Source organism: Tasmannia lanceolata, unplaced genomic scaffold (assembly GCF_043159265.1).
Source record: "Tasmannia lanceolata isolate RefF3 unplaced genomic scaffold, GAP_Taslan_0.1 ptg000003l, whole genome shotgun sequence".
Taxonomy (NCBI): Eukaryota; Viridiplantae; Streptophyta; class Magnoliopsida; order Canellales; family Winteraceae; genus Tasmannia; species Tasmannia lanceolata.
The window spans coordinates 17,633,796-17,654,603 of NW_027518680.1; the positions used below are offsets into that span (position 1 = coordinate 17,633,796).

Sequence of the window (20,808 nt, forward strand, 5' to 3'; positions counted from 1 at the left end):
TTACCCCTAGTATGAGAGGTCTTGTGCTCGAGTTGCCCCCAAAAATTCCTGATGAGTTAGAATCTTTGGATTGTTGAGATAGTTCCTTCTCAATTTGCTCCGTTTCTTCCTTAATTCTCTCCAAATAATTTCGGGTTTCTTCGAGGATTGATTTCTCATCCATCTAAAACAAGGGAGAAATTAAATGCATCAGTAAACCTATTATATTTTATATGATTTTTAAGCGCAAAACAAAAGCAGGAAAAGAGAATTCAGAAAATCTCATGAGATTTAAGAAAATATTGGATAGGATTATAGTAGTTAAGCTGGCCATTACGGTATAATTTGAAGTAAAAGATAATAGCATTTCATTGATTCAGTAAAAGATAGACTACTCATAAGAATTGATTATCTCCTACTTATTAGAATATGATTCCCTTATTTTATTTTATTTTCTATAAGTATCTTATCATGATATATTTTTTTCTAGGTAAGCTGGGATTGAACTTCCGACCTCAGGCTTGAAAACTTGAAGTAGATAATCTTTACCAATTTAGCTAAGAGGCTCAACCCCATATCACATCCTATATATTGATTTAGGGAAGTGACATATCCACACCCCCCCCCCCCCCCCCCACCCACGCGGCTTTTTTTTTTTGGGCAGCCCCCTCTAGTTATCCTAATCATTTGTACCTCAACCTGAGGATGAAACAATTGATGCAAGCACAATTCGCGCAAGTATTCAATGATCAGGTGTTATTCCATCAATACCAGAACTATCGTCAAGGGAGTCAGACTGTGAGACATTGTGCAGAAGAATTTTATTACTCATCCTCACGGATTGATTTGATGGTGGCAGAATTACATCAAGTTGCATATTTCATAGGTGGATTGCGTATGACCATCCAAGATAGAATCTCGATGCAGACTAAGTAAAAGCTTATCGAGGCAGCCAAATCAGCCAGCGGAGTAAAGACGCAATTAGATCACTTTTGATGTAGAATTTAGCAGGTAGGATGATGCCTATCACATCAAAACAAGAACCAATGGTGCCCGTCACATTAGTACAAGAATCAATGCCGTAGTGAGAAAACTTGGCTACTAGTACAGAAGAAACAAGCGACGAAAATCCAGAACTTGCGGTAGAGAGAGAGGAAATTGCCGAGAATAATGGTTAAGAAAAAATTGTCAACAATGATTGTGAAGAAGAAATTCCACAAGCATCAGTAGATCTAGTTGTTAGTAAAGGATCAAATTTTGAAGAAGAAGAATCCTCGCAAGCAAAAAGTGACATGACAATTACAAGTAAGATCTTCGGTGACATGATCCAGTTTTAATTATTTGGGATTTCTTATGCATGTCAAAACAAGAGGAAGAACCACAACAACGACACATTTTTATCCATGTATATGATCAAAGATACAAAGAGTTCCAAATAATATCGTATACCAGCTTAAAAAAATAGTAACAAGACAAAGGTTTATACGATGTTTTTGACATGGATACCAGCCATATACTGTGCACTAAGTTATGGACATACGACACAGACTTGCTTTGTGAGAAACTCGGGGATGAGTTTCATTCAAGTGGGGAGATTGATGTAGAAAAGTTTCCTTGTTTTGGGTCCGACTAGAATTAGAAGATATTTTAGTTATAGTTATCTTAATCGTATTTAGATGAGTGATAGAGTTTATCACAACCCTAGTTAAAGATGGAAATTTATCCTGATCCTAGTAGAGAGAGAGAGAGTAGAAGTATTTGATATTTATAAATATGGATTTGCATACATAAAAAACAAATCTTTGATGGAATTAATTAACTTATTTCAGTTTGCTTTTTTCCTTGTAGATTCGAGAGTTTTATCAAAGGAGACATGTTCTTCTTCATCGGATTAAAGTCCGTCATGTCAATTACCGGCGGTAGACAAAAAAAAATCCTAACATTCACCTATCTCAATTTTTTGTGACAATATCAGAATCCATGATGTACGGTTTTCCGGGGCGGAGAATGGAAGATGGCACAGATCTACCCACCAAATCTACTTCTAAGAAGATTTAGTTTCCTCCTTTGATTGTGTTCCTATCAATAGCATTCTTTTGTTTGTTTGTGTACAGAGCTACTGACTGATGCAATCACATTCTATATACTGCTTTACTGGCACCCACACCTTTGTGAGATAAAACTTTTTCCAACCAGGTTTCTCATTCTTACACCACCAACTTAGGTCTTCTTTTCATGCCACCAAACTTGACTATTTTAGTCTAATTACCTGGAAACCGAAAATCAAGGTCTCTTTGGAAGGCAATAACTATACCACTTCTAAAATTATTATAACAGTAATTACAAATAGGGAAGTGACATATCGGCCCCCTTTTTTTTTACTTGGGACAGCTACCTCTGGTATATCTATGAATGCAGAGGGGCTGATTTACTTCACTTGGGAAGGACTCAACGGCCTGATTGCCACGTACATTGGAGTTGGATGTCCCATATACAGAAAAGGGGCGAATTTATCATTTCCCTTTCAAATAATCAATATTTCACTTCAAAATCAATTGCTGCCAAGATTAGTTTTAGAGGTATTCAAAAGGAGACTGCAAAATATATCTGCCCATACATGTTCAAAACGGCCTGATTTTCCAAGGGGGATGATTTTTTTGACACACCCCCCCCCCCCCCCCCCCTCCAAAAAAAAAAAAAAACCCGGCCTATTATAATTCACCCCCTTTTAACGTGAATTATGGGCAGACTTTAACGCTTTTTTGACCTCAAATCACGTTAAAAGAGGGGCGCATTATCCTACTGGAGGTTGAAAAAATCATTGCTCTTTTCCGAATATTTTAAAACTAGAAAAGATTGTAATTCAACATTGCTGAAAATGAGGCAGTATCATATCTAATGATGAATGACTGAATTTGGTCTCAAAACTAAAAGAAAATTCTGAAATCCATGATGTTAGAGTGCTCACATTTGAAATGTTCGGAACGAGAGACTGGAGAATTTGCAGCTGTTGGGTGCTGCCATCATCATCCCAAGAACTATCGTTACAACTTGACCCCATTTTCTCAGATGATCTCAAGCCGGAAAATTTAGCCGTCAATGGCTTTAAAGGGAGAGATCTTGATTTCTATTTTTTGTATATAATTTTTTATAAATTTTGGGGGAATGGGCAGAATACTAAATTGTGAGGCGGGACCGGGCGTGGTATCTACCATTCTTTATTTTGGATTTTCTGAGAATATCTTACTATATCTTTGCTTGGCAAGTAAGGGAGCTGATTATATTAAAGATGAAAGCATCTTTGCTTAAGCAAAGTTTCATTCCTATAATTAGGTACATGCCTAATGACAGTGTTAGTTGGTTTACATGCCTAATGACAAAGTGATATATGTTCTATGGGATTTGCTAGCGTTCATCGCAGGAGGCATTTTCATGAGGTGGCTGCTATCAGATGCAACAGACCATTCGCGAGGCGGACGCTAGCAAATCCCATGTTCTATTAACCAATTTATCTATGCATTAATGCCCTATCTTTCTTGTGAGGAATTGTATGGAGGTAGAAAAAACATGCAATGGGGCCCAACTTTGTGGATGATCTAAACCATTCATATTTTTGTTTCAGCCCTAGATTGGGTGTTCCTATAAAATCTTTTCCATAGGACCATCTTAATACTTCGATATAATTGGTGTAAAATGGATGGCTCAGAAAACGTTACAAAATGACGTTATAAAAATGGGATAATTACATTTACACTCCCTCTAGTTTCTGACACATCCACTTCCACCCCTATAGTTTAAAAAGTGACAAATACACCCCTGTAGTTTCAATTTGTTTAAGGTTTGTTTAAGGTTTTCTCCCTCAGCTGAAGGTTCGTCCATAGATTGAAGGGTTAGGATGATCCGATGGAGATGATTTTTTGGGCACACCCTATCTATGTCAGGGCCCATCAAATGAACGCTTTGGATCATCCAAATAATGTGGGCCCATACCCGAATCCAAAGAGTTTGGTAGTGTCTGGATTCGGGTATGGGCCCACATTATTTGGATGATCCAAAGCGTTCATTTGATGGGTCCTGACATAGATAGGGTGTGCCCAAAAAACCAGCTCCATCGGATCATCCTAACCCTTCAATCTATGGACGAACCTTCAACTGAGGGGGCAAACCTTAAACAAATTGAAACTACAGGGGTGTATTTGTCACTTTTTAAACGATAGGAGTGGAAGTGGATGTGTCAGAAATTAGAGGGGGTGTACATGTAATTATCCCTATAAAAATCTCATCAAATAAATGGCTTAGGATCATTCTATGGAGACGACTTTTGGGACATGCCTTATCTAGGACCAACCAGTAAACGGGTTAAATTATCCAGAGGGTTAGGGCCCTTGTACATTTTTATCATATATTTTTGTAGGAATACGCAAAAGTTCACACACGCCTACCATATAAAACCCATTTTTGAAGACCAGATTCTCTTTTGGGTAAGGAAAAAAACAAAGGTTATGAATGATAACGAGACAAAGTTACAGACAAGGAGACAAACTCAACTTGTTTTTTTCTTAACCTTTGTTTCGTTATCATTCATAACCTTTGTTTTTTTCTTACCCAAAAGAGAATCTGGTCTTCAAATATGGGTTTGCTAAGCGTCCATCGCAGGAGGCAATTCGCGAATGGTCTGTTGCATCTGATAGCAGCCACCTCACAAAAATGCCTCCTGCGATGAACGCTAGCAAATCCCATAGAACATATATCACTTTGTCATTAGGCATGTAAACCAACTAACACGTACTGTAAGCATGTACCTAAGTCTAAGAATGAAACTTTGCTTAAGCAAATATTAAATCGTAGTCCAGATTAAGAAAGGAATCGAACTTCTTTGAGGTACGTAATAACATACTACTACTTTGGGTGTTATAAACCCTTCTCATTTGAATCAGTATTGACTTTGGAAACCTGTATTGATACTTTGAACTTCTGAATTAGCTTTGAGTCCATCATGCTATTTTGTTTCACCTACTGTTACTCTTCTGAACCTTTGAAATAACTATTTTGAAATACTGTTATGAACACCTGTTCTGAACTCTGAACTTGTGAACTACTAGTTTGAACTTTGAATATTCTAAACCATTTGAATATGAACCTTGAACATTTTGAACACTTCTGTGGAGGCTTGGATAATTTCTGGACCCTGCCATATGGGGGTAAAACATTTGGCAACTTTGGACCCACCATGGGGGTAGTGCACTGGAACTTCTGGCCCGTCAGTGGGATAAAACGTTGGCCCTGTCGACTTGTATCTAAACTTCAGGAACTGTTTCCAAACACCGTGGACTGTCGGTGTATAAGCAATAACATGTCTTCTGAACCATGCCGATGACTCTGAAGTGTATTTGAACTCTGAACGTAATGTATATGAACACTGAAATCTCTAACTTTGATCCAAACTTAGACTTTGAATTTGCTTTATGCACCTTCAATTCAGAACCATAGTTGACATGCACTTATAACTGTTTGTGCCTATGAATCAGCTAAGACCTTTGAACTCGGTTTTGACTTTGACTGTCTGATCCTATTGAAATCCTATCATGTTAGACTGTGCTTAGAGTAGTGCTTTATTATGTACTAAGCTTTTCAGCTGACTGTGGTTACATATTATTTTCAGGTTTTGATCCTTGTGAGGTTAACGGGGAGCAGGATGCGTAGTTCTGGAATTTTGACTTTGGCTTAGAGATTTAGTTTAGTTATTTCAGTTTATTTGAAAGTGAGTACTTAAATAGTATGTAAAGACTTCATTAATTCATTTTGCTTTGACTCATGGGAGAGCTGAGATTGATCTAACTGTAATGGGTCCGCAGTTATTAATCATTACTTTGATATTTTAGTTATGAAATGTCAGGTTATTTTCTGCTATTGCTTTGTAGCCTTGTACATTTGTGAGATTCGTCTTGCAGGTGTATGGCGCTGCCACGTCCTATGCCCAGTGTGGGGTTTGGGGCGTGACAGCTATAACGATAGTTCTTGGGATGATGATGACAACACCCAACAGCTGCAAATTCTCCAGTCTCTTGTTCCGAACATTAAGAATGTGGTAAGTTTGAGCACTCTAACATCATGGATTTCATAATTTTCTTTTAGTTTTGAGACCAAATTCAGTCATTCATCATTAGATATGTTTTGCAGTCCCCTTTTGAATACCTCTAAAACTAATCTTGGCAGCAAATGATTTTGAAGTGAAATATTGATCATTTGAAAGGGAAATGATAAATTTGCCCCTTTTCTGTACATGGGAGATCCAACTGGGGAGGACATGGTTCCGGTCAACTCGAAGAACCGAACCGAACCGGCCTATTTGGTTCGGTTCGGTTCAGTTCTAAGATTTGGTGGTTCGGATCCGGTTCTGGATTCCTGGAACCGTGAGAATGCGGTTTGGTTCTTGGTTTGGGATCCTAGAACCGAGAACTAAACCGAGTAGGATCATATCCCCCCCCCCCAATCGGATAAAATCACCCCCCATATGGTTTCGTGAGAAAAAAATGCTTTAGACTTTACACTTACTGCTTGAGGATAAATTCACCTCCCTTTAACGTTTTGCTTTGCCTTTTAAAGTTTTAATCGTAAGTTATTAAAAATGAATAAAATCTCAATTGTTATGTGGGAAAAAATATAAAATAAAGGTTGGGTAAACCCAAAACCGAACCAATCAAGTTCGGTTCTGGATCGATTCGGTTCGAAAGATATATGGTTCGGTTCTGGTTCCAAATTCTAGGAACCGATTGCATATGGTTCGGTTATGGGTATACCCCGGAACCGAACCGAACCGAACCATGTCCACCCCTACATCCAACTCCAATGTACGTGGCAATCAGGCCCGTTGAGTCCTTCCCAAGTGAAGTAAATCAGTCCCTCTGCATTCATAGATATACCAGAGGTAGCTGTCCCAAGTAAAAAAAAAAGGGACGATATATCACTTCCCTATTTGTAATTAGTGTTATAATAATTTTAGAAGTGGTATAGTTATTGACTTCCAAAGAGACCTTGATTTTTGGTTTGCAGTTAATTAGACAAAAATAATCATATTCGTAAATAAGGACTGAGTTTGGTGGCATCAAAAGAAGACCTAAGTTGGTGGTCTATTCGAATTGTTTTGTTCTGAAGCAAAGATATCCACGGGGGCCGGTTCGTCCTATTCAGATATTCCCGACCAAGAGGTACTGGATTCTCTTTCGGATAGGCCCTGAAAGGAGAAGGAAGGTTGGAATGCCAACAGACTTCTGTAATAGTGTGAAAAGAAGGCCCGGCCCCAAGTTGTTCAAGAATAGTGGAATAGTGGCGTTGAGTTTCTCGACCCTTTGCCTTAGGATTAGTCAGTTCTATTTCTCGATGGGGCAGGGAAAGCATATAACTCAGCGGTAGAGTGTCACCTTGATGTGGTGGAAGTCATCAGTTCGAACCAACCATGTTGGTGCTAGAAAGAAATGGTAACTCCAACAATTTCTTTGTCCTCAACGCCCCCTATTTCCAGGAATTAGTCACTTCAACGATCTTCGATGATTATACAGGTATCCAAAGTACGAACGAGATGGATGTTTGTTGTCCCAACCATTCTTGTTAGTCCCGATCCCGATTGATCTTGTAGGATTCCCAAGAAATTCGTCGATTTCTTCCGGAAGCAGATTATTATTCATCTGCTTCTCACGTTCCGTGAATAGCCAGGACATTGAGGACTTCTGAACTAGCTTAGAGTTTAGCATGCCATTTTGTCTTACCTATTACTACTTTAGAACCTTTGAAATAACTGTTCTGAAATACTGTTATGAACATCTGTTCTGAACTCTGAACCTGTGAACTATCAGTTTGAACTTTGAATATTTTGAACCATTTGAATATGAACGTTGGACACTTTTGAACACTTATGTGGAGGCTTAGATGATTTCTGGACCCTGCCATATGGAGGTAAAATATTTGGCAACTCTGGACCCACCGTGGGGGTAGTACACTGGAACTTCTGGCCCGTCAGTGGGACACTTGGGAAGCATGCGAGTTTGTGATTGGGTAAGAATCATGAGAAATATGTGATGGATAGATATTGACTCCAAAAGGGAATGTTTTGTATTACTATATGAATACGATATATGTATGTAGCTATATTCTACGTAGTTACTGATCAAGCATTCTATTGGATTGGATTTAGGATTATGGCAACTCAAGGAGGATGTGGTGGTCGTGGAACTCAAGCCAATCGTACTAGAACCCTCAATGACATTATCGAGGGAAATCAGAATGTGGCTCAAGGAGAGCCAGAGATTCAAGGAAATCAGAATCAAGGGGTTCAAGAAGAACAAGTAAATCAGAACCCTCTGAATCAGGGATGTCAAGCGCAGAATGGGAATCCTGAGGCACCTTTGCCTCAAAATGATGTTGACAAAGAAAGGACTGAGATAAGGAACTTTATGATAGCCATGATTGGATTGGCAAATCAACAGCATCAGTAACCTCCGCAACAACAACCACAAGTTCAAGTACCACCAGTGGCAGGACAGCCACATCAAGTATTTGGAATTTCTGAATTCATGAGGGTTTCACCAAAAGTCTTTAAGGAATCGACTGCGGCAGATGACGCCAAGTCCTGGTTAGAAAATACTGAAAAGGCCTTTGAGGCAATGAACTGTAATAGAAATGAAGACAGGGTGAAATATGTCACCTATATGTTGGAAGGGAGAGTCCTTCATTGGTGGAAGGGAATCCAAAGAAAATATGAGCACCATCGAGGACCTATCACTTGGGCGACGTTTCGCACCGAGTTTCTTGCAAGATTCTTTTCTCGCAGGACTCTGTACCGCATGCATCGGGAATTTACCCATTTGGTGCAGGGAGATAAGACTGTGGATGATTATGAAGCCGAATTCGATAGGCTAGCTCGCTTCGTACCTTCTTTGGTACCTGACGACGAAGCCGAGAGAAATAAATTCGATTTGGATTTGCTATGTATTTGAAGAAGGGGATAGCTGGATCTACTGCCCCTGAATCATATGAAGAACTAATGGAAAGGGCTAAGAAACTTGAAGCAGTTCATCAGGAAGCTAGAGCCTACGCTCAAGCTAATCAGAAGAAAAGAAATAGAGAAGGTGAAAATAAAGGACAAGCTCCTAGGGGATCAGCCCCAAATCAGTAAGCGCCCAAACATCCTGCTTTGAAAGAACCTAGAGGAAGGCAAGGAAATTGTGGGGGCTTTCAGAATAAGTCAGTACCGAATAGATCAGTTGCCCCCAAATGTGAACGTTGTGGGAAGAATCATCCCACTGACACCTGTAGATTGAATACTGGGGCTTGTTTTCGTTGTGGCGAGGTAGGCCACAGAATTGCAGAGTGTCCTCATCCAGCTAGCAAAAAAGGGACACCTGCGGTTCGAACTCAGACAGTTCAGACTCAGACTATTCAGCTGTTAATTCTCTAGGGAAAAAAAGGAATGAAAGACCTCGTGTTCCGGCTCGAGCTTATGCTCTTACTCATCAAGACGACCAAGCTGTTGGCACAGTAGTATCAGGTACTCTGCCTATAACATCCTCTTATGGTTATGTATTATTTGATTCTGGTGCGACACACTCATTTGTCTCATCTGCTTTTGCTGCACTACACTCTCTACATACTCTGCCTCTTGACTATGACTTGTGTGTTAGTACACCAGTAGGAAAGGAAATTTTGGCTAACCGAATCAGTAAGATCTATCCTTTCAAAATTGAAAATAGAGAACTGTTAACATATCGTATCTTGCTTGAGTTGTCTGATTTTGATGTGATTTTGGGTATGGACTGGTTGTCTACCCATCATGCTTTAGTAGATTGCAATAAGAAAGTAGTAAATTTTGAAATCCCTGGAGAAAAAAAGTTTTGTTTTGAAGGGAGTGGAACTCACTCGACTCCTATAGTTTTGTCTGCTATACAAGCTTGTCGACTTCTTAGACAAGATTATAAAGCTTTCTTGACCTCAGTAGTTGAGGTCAATGATAATGATATGAAGATTGAGAACGTCCCTATAGTTAGGGAATTTACAGATGTGTTTTCCGAAGACCTTCTAGATCTACCTGCGAATAGAGAAGTTGAATTTATTGTTGACCTAGCTCCTGGAACGGCGCCTATTTCTAAGGCCCCGTATCGTGGCACCTTTAGAAATGAAAGAATTGAAAAGTCAGTTGGAAGAACTCTTAGAGAACGGTTTTGTACGAGTCAGTGTTTCACCTTGGGGAGCACTAGTTTTGTTTGTTAAGAAGAAAGATGGAAGTATGAGATTATGCATAGATTACAGAGAATTGAACAAGGTTACCATAAAGAATAAATATCCGCTTCCACGGATAGATGATTTGTTTGATCAATTGCAAGGGGCATGTGTGTTTTCCAAGATCGATCTTCGATCGGGATATCATCAGTTGAGAATCAAATCAGAAGACAATCCAAAAATGGTCTTCCGAACTCGGAATGGCCATTATGAGTTTCTTGTTATGCCATTTGATTTAACCAATGCCCCGGCAACTTTTATGGACCTAATGAATAGGAAATTCAAACCACTATTAGACCAGTTCGTGGTTGTGTTCATTGACGACATTCTGATATATTCTAGAAGTCAGTCTGACCACAAGCATCATTTGAGAGTTGTCTTAGAAACCTTAAGAAAAGAGAAGCTTTATGGAAAACTAAAGAAATGTGAATTCTGGCTTGACTTAATCTCCTTTTTGGGTCATGTGGTCTCTAAAGATGGTGTCTCAGTAGACCCAAAGATGATTGAGGCAGTAACATTATGGAATAGGCCGAATAATGTTCCTGAAATATGTAGTTTTTTGGGATTGGCGGGATACTACTGTCGTTTTGTTTAGGACTTTTTACGTTTGGCTACCCCTTTGACCCGTTTGACACGGAAAGAGACAAAATTTGTTTGGTCTGAAGATTGTGAAAAGAGCTTTCAGAAGTTGAAAAAGATGCTAGTTTCTACTCCCATTCTATCTTTGCCTGTTAGCGGAATGAGATTTGTGATTTACAGTGATGCCTCGAAGAAAGGCTTAGGATGTGTGTTGATGCAGAATGGCAAAGTGATTGTGTATGCTTCACGTATGAAGAGAAATATCTGACTCATGATTTGGAATTGGTAGCGGTTGTATTTGCCTTGAAAATTTGGAGGCATTATCTGTATGGAGAACCTTGTGAAATCTTCACCTATCATAAGAGTCTGAAGTATATCTTTACTCTGAAAGAATTAAACATGAGACAGGGGCGTTGGTTAGAACTATTGAAGGACTACGACTTGACCATAAGCTATCACCTTGGAAAGGCTAACGTGGTAGCTGATGTTCTAAGTCGGAAGTCGTCTGTGAATTTGGCAACTTTGATCACTTCTCAGAAGTATATCTTAGAAGACTTTCGAAGATCAGAAATAGAAATTCGTGGTTCAAACTTTGGGGTACTGATGGCAGCACTCCAAGTACGGCCCACATTACAAGAAAGAATCAGAATAGCTCAGGAATCCGACCCAGAATTTTGTAAAATTAGAAATAAGTTAGAAGAATGATCTAAATCTGAATTCCGAACTCACAATGACGGTACCCTGATGTTTGGTAACCGCATTTGTATTCCGAATGACTCTGTTTTGAAAAATGAAATTTTGAAGGAAACGCAGAGTTCGCGTTTCTCTGTACACCCTGGAGGTACTAAAATGTATAAGGACTTAAAAGAAAATTTCTGGTGGAATAACATGAAAAGAGAAATAGCTCAGTATGTATCTCAGTGCCTCACTTGTCAGGTGATTAAGGCAGAACATCAGAACATCAGAGACCACCCGAAACACTGCAACCACTTCCTATCCCAGAATGGAAGTGGGAGGAGATTACGATGGACTTTGTATCGGCTCTACCTCGTACTCCCTCAGGCAATAATTCTGCGTGGGTAATTGTGGATAGATTGACTAAGACAGCTCATTTCATACCCATTAGAGCCGGCTTGACACCTGAAAAATTGGCCAGATTGTATGTTGACCAGATAGTTAAGTATCATGGTGTGCCTAAAGTCATTGTATCTGATAGGGACACCCGCTTTATATCCCAGTTTTGGAACAGCTTACATTCAGCAATGGGATCTTCCCTTAAATTCAGTACTGCTTTTCATCCTCAGACAGATGGACAATCTGAAAGGACCATTCAAACTTTAGAAGATATGCTCAGGGCTTGTGTTATGTATTTGAAAGGATCTTGGGATGACCATCTTCCTTTGATCGAATTCTCTTACAATAATAGTTATCAGGCTAGTATTAAGATGGCACCTTTTGAGGCCCTTTATGGGAGGAGATGTAGATCACCCATACGCTAGGATGATGTGGGTGAAAGAAAATTCTTAGGCCCGGATTTGGCTCAGCAAGCGGTGGACAAAATCCATTTGATTAGAGAGCATCTTCGCATGGCACAAAGCCGGCAAAAGAGCTATGCAGATGTCAGACGAAGAGAATTAGAATTCCAGATCGGAGATAAGGTACTTTTGAAAGTATCACCCACGAAAGGAGTGATGTGGTTTGGGGTTAGAGGAAAACTCAGCCCATGATTTGTTGGACCTTATGAAATATTAGAAAAGATAGGAAAAGTAGCCTATCGACTGGCCTTACCTCCGTCGTTATTTGGAGTACACAATGTGTTCCATGTGTCTATGTTACGAAAGTACATATCAGATCTGAATCATAGGATTGAATTGGAACCTCTAAATCTGAGAGAAGATTTTTCATTTGAAGAACAACATGTCCGTATTGTGGATCGTAAGGACCAGGTTCTCAAGCGAAAGACTATTCCATATGTGAAAGTTCAGTGGCGGAACCACTCGGAACTTGAAGCCACCTGAGAGCTGGAAGAGAAAATGAGATCGAAATATCCATTCCTATTTGAGAATTCAGGTACGCGATAAGTAAATTTCGAGGACGAAATTTTTGTAACATGGGTAGAATGTAAATACCCAAAATACTCCCCTTTAAATTTTTGCCCCCCTCTTTAAAAGAGGGGCGTTTTTGTTCGTTTGAAGTTGACTCAGATTAGGGCTTCCTAATAAAGCCTATAAATAAAACTTTTTGTGGATAAACAAACCATAAATGTTTTGTTAAGCCCCAGAGATAGAAATCAGAGAAAGAGAAGGAGAAGACCGAGGAGATTGCGATTTCAATGTCGAACCCGCGAACCAAGGTAAGATTTTCGATCCAAGAACGATATGAATATATAGGTGTAGACACCCCCATTTTGCTACACTTTAAAAAGCAAAAGATTCGGTAGTGTCATCGAGTCTTGAGTCGGTCTTCTGCATTTTTGCATTTTTAGGATAAGTTTCGCCTCATTATAGGAGTATCTTGTTACTGTAAAACTTTCAAATAATTTGGAGTTCGATTGCTAAGGGTTTCTTTGCAATTCTAACAATCTGGTCTTAATATGATTAAATCGGAACTTAATAGCAAATTAATATAAAAATCAATGAAAACTTCCAGAAAACTCTAACTTTTCATCATGAATTCAATCTTTAAGCCGTTTGAAACAGAAACCTTAAGGGTCATAGATTTCCTTTGTAAATTCGCTATACTGTGATAGTTTAACTACCAAGATCGCATTCATAATCGTATATTAATTGCAATCGATCCTGGATAATTTGAGTATTTAAATTATGGTATGTTGTTGGCTCCGAGGTATCATGTCCACGGAAATCCTGAGAACATGCCAGGCAATAATATACTATAACTTATGTGCTAAATTATGCAAGGGTAGAGAGCACGATTTCCTTCCATGGATGCAATTCAAGGCTGAAACTAATCAAGCCCTAGAGCCTTTGGTATTCCATAGAGCTTAGGAATCGAAAACTTTTTAAGAATTGAAAATCAAAACTTCGGCAAACTGAATTGATTTAATCCTTGTCCTTGGGACCGTTGGATTACGGTTTCCCATCGTAAGAACCTTTAGGGCCCCTTAGGAACACTTACGTCATGTTGCGTCCTAGGTTTTAGAGAGTCCTTGAGTTAGGAGTCCAGCCTCATCACGACCGTTTGCTATGGATAACAACCGTGCCATAGATCTAGTTACACTAGTAACCCAATTTTCCCATAAGACAGGCCTAGTTACCTAGGATGTAGGTTCATCTGCATTAGTCAAAGGGACGTCTTGCACTTAGCTAGAACCATATAGCATCTTAGATGAAGTCCTAGGATAATAAAATCTTCAACTTGAACAAAATAATTTCTCTTAAAACTGTTGAAACAGTCAACCCAGTCTAGATCGGTATCCTAGATGAGTTAGGCATAAGCAGCTTAGTTTAGGTGCACCGAACTACGATCGACTCTGATTCCAGTGAGGCTGGGATACGTAGGCAACTTGGATACTTGAGTGGCGTACCAAGCCCGAGTCGACTCCACACATAAGCAGTGGGGTTTTGTATATTAATCCTTAAATTAAAAGTAATTAAATCACTTAGGACTTGCCATAAAATTAGAATTTTAGGAGAACTTTCACTTAGATTGAATTCAAACAAATTAAGAAAATCAAGATACACATTTAGGAATTACATTAAAATTAGATTTTAGGATGCATTTCACGTAGTTCGCATATTAATATAGAGTTAAGTGAGCCATTTAAAAGAAATTCAAAAGAGTTAACTTTTGGAATTGAAGACCGATTATCGGGCAAGAATGGTGCATGTGGTGGTAACTCCCCATACCTTCCATTCTCGTAACCAGGTAACGATTCTAGATTTCTTGTCAATTATGGGTCCTAGATCCCTCATCTAGGTGGCGACTCTGTCACTCTCTTTTGCGTGGAATTCGGATTGCCTTAGTGATCCCAAGTTCACAGAAAGGATGAATTAAATCACACCTTGCTAGGCTCAGAGGCTTACCCCTGCCCATATGGGTACTGGGTTGCACGTTTGTTTGCACCCTATGGCATGGTTTCTCCCTGCTTGGTTGGGTAATTAAAATCAATAATAATAAAAGAGACACGCCAATCTCGTGGGTACGAGAGACCAGGAGAGAGCGTGGCGGCTCGTGGGATCGGGTCCCACAATAGGAACTATAAATCGAGGATTTGAAAAGAAAAAGAAATAAGAACTTTGATTAATATGGATTAGAAATACAAATCTTTGGGTTGATCTTGAGTTTTCTTGGATCTAATATTGATTTACAATTCCAACAAACTCAAAATCGATATATAAGAATCCATATTTAGAAATTTGTGTTTTGGAGATTCGAATAAGAATCTTTATCTATTTTTCTTAAATCGTGTGTTCAAATTCGGAGAATGAAGTCGAATTTGATAGATTTCTCTCGTCGATACGAATACATGGGATCCAACCTCGCGCAATTTGAACCCCAAACAAAAGAGTTATGGCCGTTTTAGTGACAAAACAATGAAAAATCGCGTTTCGGGGAAATCTGGGTCCGCGCATGGGGCGGACGTCCAAAAAAATGGGGATGTCCGTGAGTACCAAGTTTGGCAACAGATGGATCCTCGGACGTCCGAGAATTCCTGACATTCCCGGACGTCCTGCGCGACAATTTTCCAAAACTTCGGAAATTCATAACTTATTCGTTTCTTGTCCGTTTTCGACGCTCTTATACTCTACGGATATTCCAAAAACATCATCTTTCTGTTAAAAATAGTTTCAATAAGTTTTGGAAACTTTACAATAATAATAACACCAAAATACTAAAAATATCCATAGAATGGGTTACCTTTTAGGGCCCTTATTTGTTACTTATGCCTTGTTCAGATCATAATATTGAATCGTAATCCGAATTAAGAAAGGAATTGAGCATCTTGGAGGTATGTAATAACGTACTACTTTGGGTATTCGTAAACCCTCTTCACATTGACTTTGGAAATCTGTATTAACACTTTTGGACTTCTGAACTAGCTTTGAGTTTAGCATGCCGTTTTGTCTTACCTATTACTACTTTAGAACCTTTGAAATAAGTGTTTCGAAATACTGTTATGAACATCTATTCTGAACTCTGAACCTGTGAACTATCAGTTTGAACTTTGAATATTTTGAACCATTTGAATATGAACCTTGGACACTTTTGAACACTTATGTGGAGGCTTGGATGATTTCTGGACCGTGCCATATGGGGGTAAAATATTTGGCAACTCTGGACCCACCGTGGGGGTAGTACACTGGAACTTCTGGCCCGTCAGTGGGATAAAATACTGGCCCTGTCGACTTGTATCTTAACTACAGGAACTGATTCTAAACACCGTGGACTGTCAGTGTATAAGCAATAACATGTCTTATGAACCATGTCGATGACTCTAAAGTGTATTTGAACTCTGAACCCTCTGTACATGAACTCTGAAATCTCCGACTTTGATCCGAACTTAGACTTTGAATTTGCTTTATTGCACCTTCAATTTAGAACCCTATTTGGCATGCACTTATAACTGTTTATGCCTAATGAATCAGCAAAGACCTTTGAAGTCAGCTTTGACTTTGACTATCTGGCCCTATTGAATCCTGTCATGTTAGACTATGCATAGAGTAGTGCTTTATTATGTATTGAGCTTTTCAGCTGACTATGGTTATTTAACATTTTTCAGCTCTTGGCCGTCGTGAGGTTAACGAAAACCTTGATGCTTAGCTGGGATTTGGATTTTGGGCTCAGAAGACTAATTTAGTTTATTTGTTTTCCGTTCATTAGGAAGTGAGTACTTTAAATAAAATGTAAAGACATCATTATTTATTTGTTTGACTCTTTGGGAGAGATGAGATTTGATTTGACTCTGATGGGTCCGCTTAGATTGAGTTTCATATACATTTTAATTATGAATGCCAAGTTATTTTCCGTTATCTGCTTTGTAGCCTTGTACATTTGTGGGACTTGTCTTGCAGGTGTATGGCGCTGTCATGTCCTACGCCCATGGTGGGGTTTGGGGCGTGACATGCAAACTCATCAGTAAAAAAACTTGGGTGACATTGGACACGGCGTCATTTTAGTAAAAACTAGATGTTAAATATCTCATAAATGTACATTACATTAAATATATGTACTATATATATGAGGTAGTCTAAACTGAAGGGCGCCCTTCCATAAATAAGATGAAAGGGCGCCCACATTGGTCGAAACTCACCAAAGTGGGTCATTTAAAACAGCTAGGTCATTTAAAACCTCATGCATGTAAACTTCTCTCTATATATTGAATTTTTATAACAGAAAAAGGTTAACTAAAACATTATAAATGTAATTTTTTTCTCAATATTAAATACTTTACCCTAAAGATATTCAAAATAATTAAGAAACTATGTATATATATATATATATATATATAAACTTTATACAAATTTCTCTATAGCTATTAAATACTTTGGATGTAATTTTCTTTTGATAATGAGACGAACACAATTAATATGATTATAATGACCTTACTAATACTTTCCATTTCAGTTCTTTCAAAGAAAATCATATTCTGGCACTGTAAGCGTAAGTGGAAAACTCCACTTATCAGAACTCTTGAAAAGCGTCAAAATGAGAAGTTGTTACATTTTAAGCCCACCTGTACGTAGTTTGTTTTTAAATTACAATAAAAAGTAGGATTTTGCTAACGCTTGTTATGATAGCAGACGATGAGCCCCCAAACCGATTATTGGACTCAAACTACGTTAATTTTGAGTCCAATAATCGGTTTGGGGGTCATAATCTCAAGCGAATAGGGCCTTAGTATGATAAAACAAAGTCAATGCCCTGTTCATTTCAAATTATGACAACCGATTGTAGCCCAAACAGATTATTGGACTCAAAATTGCATTGGTTTTAAGTTCAATAATCATTTATGGGGCTCACAATCGGATGTCAGTATCTCAAACGAACAAGGGCTAAGGAATTATGAATGGGCATTTCAAGATGTGGTTTGATTCCCAATTGCAACATCTGACTATCATAACACCGGCTCGAGATTGTGAAGAGCTTAAATCAGCCTCTATCGGGACAATGCCCTTAAATCAGCCTTACACTTTTTTTTGTGAAGGGCTGAGATTAAAAGCATGTTTTTTTAGTGAGATTGATCTCAGCCCTCCAGGAAAAAGAGAAAGGTAGATTTTGGGCGACACAAGCCACTATGGAGGTGAAAGAACCTCTTTGGCCTGCTCATATATGATTTACTTTGAACAATAAAAAAATGTAAGCTTTTGCAAATTAAAGTAAAATTCATTGTTAATGAAATAAGGGACATACATTTCATGAAGCACCCAAAAGCTTTATCCTCCATCAGCCATTCCAACTCCTTAACATCAAACATTGAATCATCGTTAATTACAAAATGGATGGTGCCAAATACACAAACAAGTAAAAGGTAAAAGACAGGAAGAGAAAGAGAATCAAAAGCCCCAACAACAACCTCCTCCTCCTAACCTTCGACGAAAAAATTAATGTTTCAACTCATCAAAAAAAATAATGTTTCTTCAAATATTTTCTTACAGTTTTCTAGTGGAATTCCCATGTGTGCAGCACTGTATGAATGTCAGAAAGACGGCTCGCAAAATAAATGAAAGCAAGGAAAAAGATTGTTCTATGGAGTAATATCTCCAAAGGCTATATGCACTTTACAAAGCGGACTGCTCCAAATTGTAAGGTTTCATAAATCAGAGCAAAAGATAGAGTTGATTGGAGATCCGGAAAGAATGTCAAAGAAAATAGCAATCCTAATATCCACAGCATCTAGAAAGCTCCTCTTGTCATCAATACCACCAAAAGATTCAAACCAAACATTAAGTTTACCAATAAGAAGTGGCGGTAATTCAACCCACTAATGTGTAAAATTCGAAACTGATATTGATAACAAAATAAACATCAACTTTACAAGGTTTTGAGAACAAAATCCTAACCTAACATATTGTCACGCCCCAAACCCCCACCCTGGGCGTAGGACATGACAGCGCCATACACCTACAAGACGAATCCCACAAATGTACAAAGCTACATAGCAACAACAGAAATAACCTGGCGATTCATAACTAAATATCAAAGTTCAATTAATGCAGACCCATCAGAGTCAAATCAAATCTCATCTCTCTCCCAAGAGTCAAAGCAAAATAAATAATATGGTATTTACATCTTATTCAAAACACTCACTTCCTAATGAACTGGAAACAACTAAACTAGTTCTTTGAGTCAAAGTCCAATCCCAAGCTAAGCATCATGTTCCTCGTTTCCTTCACTAGGGTCAAGACCTGAAATGTTATATAACCACAGTCAGCTGAAAAGCTCAGTACATAATAAAACACTACTCTAAGTACAGTCTAAGCATGCCAAGGTTCAATAGGGGTCAGATAAACGGAATCAGAACTGAATGTTGAAGTCTCAACTGAATTAATAGGCACAAAGTAGATATAAGTGCATGTCAAATCTAGTTCTGAATTTAAAGTGCAATAAAGCAATTCAATGTCTAAGTTCTGATTAAAGTCAAAGGTTTTCAGAATTCAAAATACACTTCAGAGTCATATGCATGGTTCAGAAGACATGTTATTGCTTACACGGTGTTGAAACTAGTTTCTCAAAGTTCAAATACAAGTCGACAGGGCCAGCGGTTTATCCCACTGACGGGCTAGAAGTTCCAGTGTACTACCCCCCACGGTGGGTCCAGAGTTGCTAATTGTTTTACCCCCATATGGCAGGTCCAGAAATAATCCAAGCCTCCACAGAAGCGTTCAAAAGGTGTCCAAGGTTCATATTCAAGTAGTTCTATGTATTCAAAATTCAAACTGATAGTTTCAATGGTTCGGAATTCAGAACAGATATTCTTAACAGTTAGTTCTGAGGTTCAGAATAGTAGTGGTCATACACTAGATAGGCCAAACAGAAATAGGCGTGCTAAATCAAGGCTAATTCAGAAGTTCAAAGGTATCAATATAGGTTTCCAAAGTCAACAGTGATTCAGAGTGAAGAGGGTTTACAAATATCCAAAATAGTACATTATTACATACCTCAAAGATGTTCGTTTCCTTTCCTTAAATCTACTTAGGTTTCAATATCCTGATCTGAACAGAACATAAGTAACAAATAAGGGTCCTAAAAAGGTAACCCAAAAGCCAAAAGATCGAAGTCCTAAAGTTCAAAATAAATTTTCAATTTCAAGCAGGTTCGGACGCCCGAACACCCCCTTTCAAACGCCCCCTTCGGGCGTCTCTGAAACTTTTCCAAAAATCTAACTCTCGGGTTTTCAATTTTCTTCACATTCGGATTCCCGGACCTGACGCCCGAATGGCCCCTTCGGCCACCCGAACACCCTATGGCGGGCGTCTGAAGTGCGGGCTGGTTTTTTTACTAAAATTCCAGATTTATTCTTACTTTCTTGAAACTTCAAAAATTCATATCTAATTTGATCGGACTCCAAATTAAGCGAGGTCGGATCCGATGGATTCGTATCGACGAGAGGAATCCGCCAAACCCGATTTTACGTTTTAATTTAACACAGTTAACAACCGATAAAATAATAATAAAAATCTAAGTCAAAGTCTCTGATTTCCGAATTCAGATTTCTTAACGATTGATTTTGAGTTCGTTGAGATCATAACACAATATCAGATCCAAGAAACTCATGATCAACCCAGAGATTCTAATTTTGAACCCATATCAAATACAAATACCTTTCTTTTACTTATTCAAACCCTTGTTTTAGGGTTTCTAAATATCCATATCTTTCAGAGTTCATAGATCTTACCTGGATTCGCGGCTTCGACTCCGAAATCGCGATCTCCGCGTTCTTCTCCTTCTCTTTCTTTGATTTATTTCTCTAGGGCTGAACAAAACGTTTAGGGTTTGTTTTAGCAACAAAGCCATATA

General features: G+C 38.6%; 1 protein-coding gene across 3 annotated transcripts in view; it reads right to left on the reverse strand.

The window, feature by feature from the left end:
• LOC143861651 (uncharacterized) overlaps window positions 1-20,808 on the reverse strand; it is a 63,709-nt gene that overhangs the window by 26,984 nt on the left and 15,917 nt on the right. For 2 of the 3 annotated variants that reach the window (XM_077372549.1, XM_077372540.1), the window contains exon 2: window positions 5-163. In XM_077372549.1, the coding sequence (XP_077228664.1) occupies window positions 5-163 (159 nt within the window). Of the gene's footprint in view, window positions 1-4; window positions 164-2,943; window positions 3,195-20,808 lie in introns of those variants that run through there. The other variant, XM_077372545.1, reaches the window with a different exon arrangement.